Source organism: Austrofundulus limnaeus, unplaced genomic scaffold (genome assembly GCF_001266775.1).
Source record: "Austrofundulus limnaeus strain Quisiro unplaced genomic scaffold, Austrofundulus_limnaeus-1.0 Scaffold547, whole genome shotgun sequence".
NCBI classification, from domain to species: domain Eukaryota; kingdom Metazoa; phylum Chordata; class Actinopteri; order Cyprinodontiformes; family Rivulidae; genus Austrofundulus; species Austrofundulus limnaeus.
In genome coordinates, this window is record NW_013952949.1 from 277,611 (window position 1) to 282,371 (window position 4,761).

General features: G+C 38.3%; 1 protein-coding gene across 1 annotated transcript in view; it reads right to left on the minus strand.

Moving 5' to 3' along the window:
* cd99l2 (CD99 molecule-like 2) overlaps positions 1–4,761 on the minus strand; it is a gene marked incomplete at its 3' end in the record, with an annotated part of 27,608 nt that overhangs the window by 14,965 nt on the left and 7,882 nt on the right. The window contains 1 exon segment of the mRNA XM_014026353.1: positions 1,980–2,027. Within this exon segment, the coding sequence (XP_013881807.1) occupies positions 1,980–2,027 (48 nt within the window).

Below are 4,761 nucleotides of genomic sequence, written 5' to 3' on the forward strand. Positions count from 1 at the left end.
AGCTTAAATAACTTATTTATTTTAACTGCATCCTCTTTTGTTTATTTGATTTAAACTTATTTGCCTTCCATGGACCTCTATCACACATTTTTTCTAGTGGGGAAATGACATCAATAGAAACACGTGGAGCTGGATTTTAATTTGTACAATAAGACAAAACAGTCTTGTTGTTTTCAAGAGTTTTCACTTTAAAGAAATTAGTTAAACAACTGATGTTACAATACAAAGAGTTGGATGTTGTCTTGATATTTGTTAAATTTAAATATTGAGAAATATGTTAAAAACAAGTTTATTATTAAAAAAACAACAACACACACAAAGTACTGAAAACTGGTACCGTTAAGTACCGGTATTGATTCCCAGGTACTGGATATTGGTACTGAATCGATTCAAATGTCAAAGGTACCCATCCCTAAACCTGGGTCTCTTAAGAAGAAAAATATTTCCTTTGGGAAAAATATATTTTCATTCTATAAAATTCTATAAAAACATTAACTAGATGTATGCCATCAAGTCTACAATAATGTTCATCTTTAACTGTTTTAGAAACCTTATTGGTTGTCTTTCATGTTGTTATTAGCTATGGAGGTAATGCTTTTGGTCGCGTATGTCTATCTGTCTGTCTCTCTGTCTGTGGACAAAATTACTCAAAAACTTATGGATGGATTTTCATGAAATTTTTATCACATTAGGTATTGGCCAAAAGAACACGCCATTAAATTTTGGTGATGAGCCAGATCACAGATACAGGATTTTTTTCAAGGATTTTTGTGAATCAACCCGACTACGCAAAGTAATTATGTCAGACATTCACGTTAAGCCTGTCTGTAGGAAACAGGAAGTAGAAGTCGCAAACTGGAGAGAAGTTATCAGGAACGTGTTGCTATTATCGGCAAAGTTGGAATTATAATTATGTCATATCAACTACTTTTGGTGAGGTTACATGCTGTCTGGAGATGTAGAAAAACAAATGCAGTTCTATTCACATTGATGGATTACATGAAAAGATGCTGACGGCGGGAGGACGGTCAGCTGCAGGCAGCTGCAACTGCAGCTGCAGCTGGTGTAACACTGGTACAGGACAGACAGCAGGAACAGCTGATCTACCATGTGAGGTAAATTTGATACGTTTGAACTTATTTGGCAAACGTGCTTCCCAATGGCCTTGGCGAAGATTTGAACTCTCTGAGTGCTTCCAGGTTCATGATTCAATGAAATTTATTCTTGTTTTATTTTTGTAATAAATTACCATAAAATATAAAGCTGGTTCCTCATCTTTGAGTATTTTGGCATAAGATTAGTATTCCCTGCGTATCATACGATCACTCACTCTTTACTCACAGTAAATATGAGTCTGATTAAAAAGGGTGAATAAATATTTGTCAATAACATAACCTGGTGCCACAACTTGGTAAAACTCTTAACTCACTACAGTATTCATTGAATAWGAAAGTGTTCCCTGAATCTTACGATCTCACACTTTGGTGAATGTGTCAGATTTATAAAGGATGAATAAAGTATTGATCAGTAAAACGGATCTGGTATCCCCTACTGGTAAAACAGTGTAGAACGGGTGAAAAAACCCTTTCAGTTTCTCCCCTCATTTCCTTTTACACTAATCTCCCTGTTGATCATCCCTCACAATTAACACGCATAATGAATGAATAATAAATTTGTAATTGTGTCTTTTTTATCTGTTTTTAGTTTTTTACCAGTTCTAATTGTATCGTGTCTGTGAAGTACTTTGGTCAATGCTGTTGTTTATAAATGTGCTATATAAATGAAATGATGATGATGATGATGATGATGATGATGATGATGATGATGATGATGATGATGATGATGATGATGATGATGATGATGATGATGNTGATGATGATGATGATGATGATGATGATGATGATGATGATGATGATGATGATGATGATGATGATGATGATGATGATGATGATGATGATGATGAGTTGGTATATTCTTACCTCCTCCAGTTCCATGAACTGGTGTCCGTGGCCTTTTTGTGGTGGTTGCTGCAGTTTAAATGAGAGAAAAACATTATAAAGACCATAATGTTTTAAAAATTAATTACAATAATTTATGAATCATGAGCATAGCATCATGAGCAAAACTTTAGTTTCAAGCAAAAGGGGATGATAAAACTCAAATGGGGTTAGTATTAAGAGGACATAAAAAGTTCCAATGCCAGGTGATTAAGCATTGGCTCAGTTGGACCAAGCCAAAACAAAACTTACAAGCCACCTTTACATGGGCTGCTACCTGTTTGGGAGAGGCAGCAGAACTTGGTGCCATGTGAGCCAGGGGAAAGGCGAGGGTGAAGCCCGAATGATGCAGACTGGCTCCAAGTATGAATGTCAGTTCACAAGGTATAACTAGTATGTGAGGTTGAGCCATACCAACTAGAAAAGAGTTTGGCTTGCCTTCATGTACTGCTTTGGACTTAGGAATCAAATTCTTTGAAAAGGGGTTGATTTTCTCCCTTGTGGAATTGCTAAGGGGTCATGCAAGTTTGACTGTCAAGTCCTAAAAAAAYGATCACACGAATTTTTCACTAAGATCTTGTATTGGGGTTTCGGAACACTTCATAAAATCTTCTCCAGCACATCCCTATGATTCTTAACATGGTTCAGGTGTGGTGGTGGCCCATCCATGTGTAACATTGTACTGGTATTTATGGAACAGGAGCAACGTGCTGAAATTAAAACTAGGTAATATACAGATCCAGTAATTTTAGAATTGTTACAGTACAAGACAGATGTTACTATCATATATTTCTGGATATTCCCAGTCATCCAGCCAGCTGTCAGCTGCYGACATGAAAGTGCCTGCTGCGAAGCAGGAGCAAAGGAGAGCAGAAAAAGTTCAAAACTTTTTTTATAGTGGCAGAACAGGTTGGAAAATGGCTGTTTGATGTRATTTAAAATAAAAGTTAAGTCAAGCTAGCTTAGCAAACAACCGCATGAATGCTAGACTAAACAATACGGATGAAATAGATTTTAAAATACGGATTGCGACTAAGAGGCTGTGGGGATGTAAGACCATACAATACATTGGGCCCATTAGGAAGTAAGATACGTATTTAAGACATATTTTCGTGCGTGGTGCGTCTGTATAATGTTACTGTCAATAAGGGTTTTTCCGGAGTTTGTGTTTTTTCTAAAAGGTTGAGTTACCTGTAATACAGTATGTGCTTGTCTAGGTTGGGAAGCAATATTGTCAGGGTGATCAATTAGTGGATAATGTTTAACTTTATGATTTTGACTGTATAAAAACATAACAAATKCCACAGGTTTCAAGCTTGGAGTAAGAAAGATTTGGCTTWCAGGTAGTAATTCACAAGGTTTTARTGAAGTGGTGAAAACTAATGTTTAATTTTCAGGACAATACAGCTGACTGATGTTATCAATCTGATGTGAACAAATATCTGCGCATGTGTAACAATTCTCTTTCAGGATTTCAAATTTAAGTTGGTGGTTGTTAAAGGGGGTAGAATAGATGTCGAAGGTCGAGTTACAGTTTATGTCAAACTAGTTTTTTTTTTTTAGAAAACAGTTACACACGTTTGGCCAGAAGGTGGCAGTGAGGAGGTAAATTGTAGGTAGCTGACATGATGATCAGTGTCGTTTGAATTATGTTTTCTGCTTGATTATTAATGAGTAGTTAGCTGGACGTTTGGGTGGTGGCCTATTAAAGTAGAATATTCTTTGGCTAATTTCTGATGTAGAAAGGGGGTCTGAGGAGATGGCTTAGCACAGTGGTTTCTCAGTGGTTGGCAAACATGGCAAAAATAAAAAGYCTTGAGTGTCTAATGGTGGCTGGGTAGTGGTCTAATTCCATTTATGGTGGCTGTTGTTGTTGGTGGCCTCTTRAAAAGAGTGTATTCAAAGACCATCTCCCAGACAACTAAGATAGTTTAGGCATCATCAGAGCAACATCCACCCTCAGCCTACCAGATGAGACAACAGGAGGATTCCATCCCTGGGACCATCACACAATCCATTCTGAYGGGACAAGGAGTGACGGCGTGGAGAAAAAAGCACCAACGTTTCTAGCTGACATTTTTAGTTATAGAATGTAACACTGATATAGTTTCACACCCACGTAGGCCGGACATGATTTCTAATAGGTTTAAAGAAATCAATGTTAATTGAATTATATTGATTGCTATTCAAATTGAAATGTTTTGTTTAGGGTTTGGTATAAAAACTCAGTTCCAGTATGACACCAGGGCGAATATCCACGGTAGTGCACAGACCGAAACACAACTCTAATTTCGGTGCCTCAAAGAAAGCTGTTAATTTGCGCCCTCTGGTGTTCACTGTTAATAGTGACAGCCTCGGCCCACAATCTCCACAGACGTTCAGGTACGCGGTTCGACTCGGCTCGGTGTCAGCCCAATGCMCCTCTCCAAGTGTGCTCCACAGCTGCGCTGTCTCAGAACCTCCTCTCCGGTGGTTRGGGTAGAAGCGAGTACAGCACGWTTTAATGTCAGRAYATTTCTGCTCGTGGATTAACTCGCTTGGATTGACTGACAGCAAATTTCCTCCTGGAGAGAGCTGCTTTTGTTTAACACGAGCGCGTGGCGCAATACGACGACATGGTGAAATAAAACTGGCTTTTTGAAAAAGGCAGAACTTGTAAACACTTCCTGGAGAGAGGTGAAGGAGACGAAGCTGAGCAGATCACAGGAGGTTTTCAACAAACTGGCCGCATGGTCACACAAGCAGTTACGTAGCTAAACAGCAC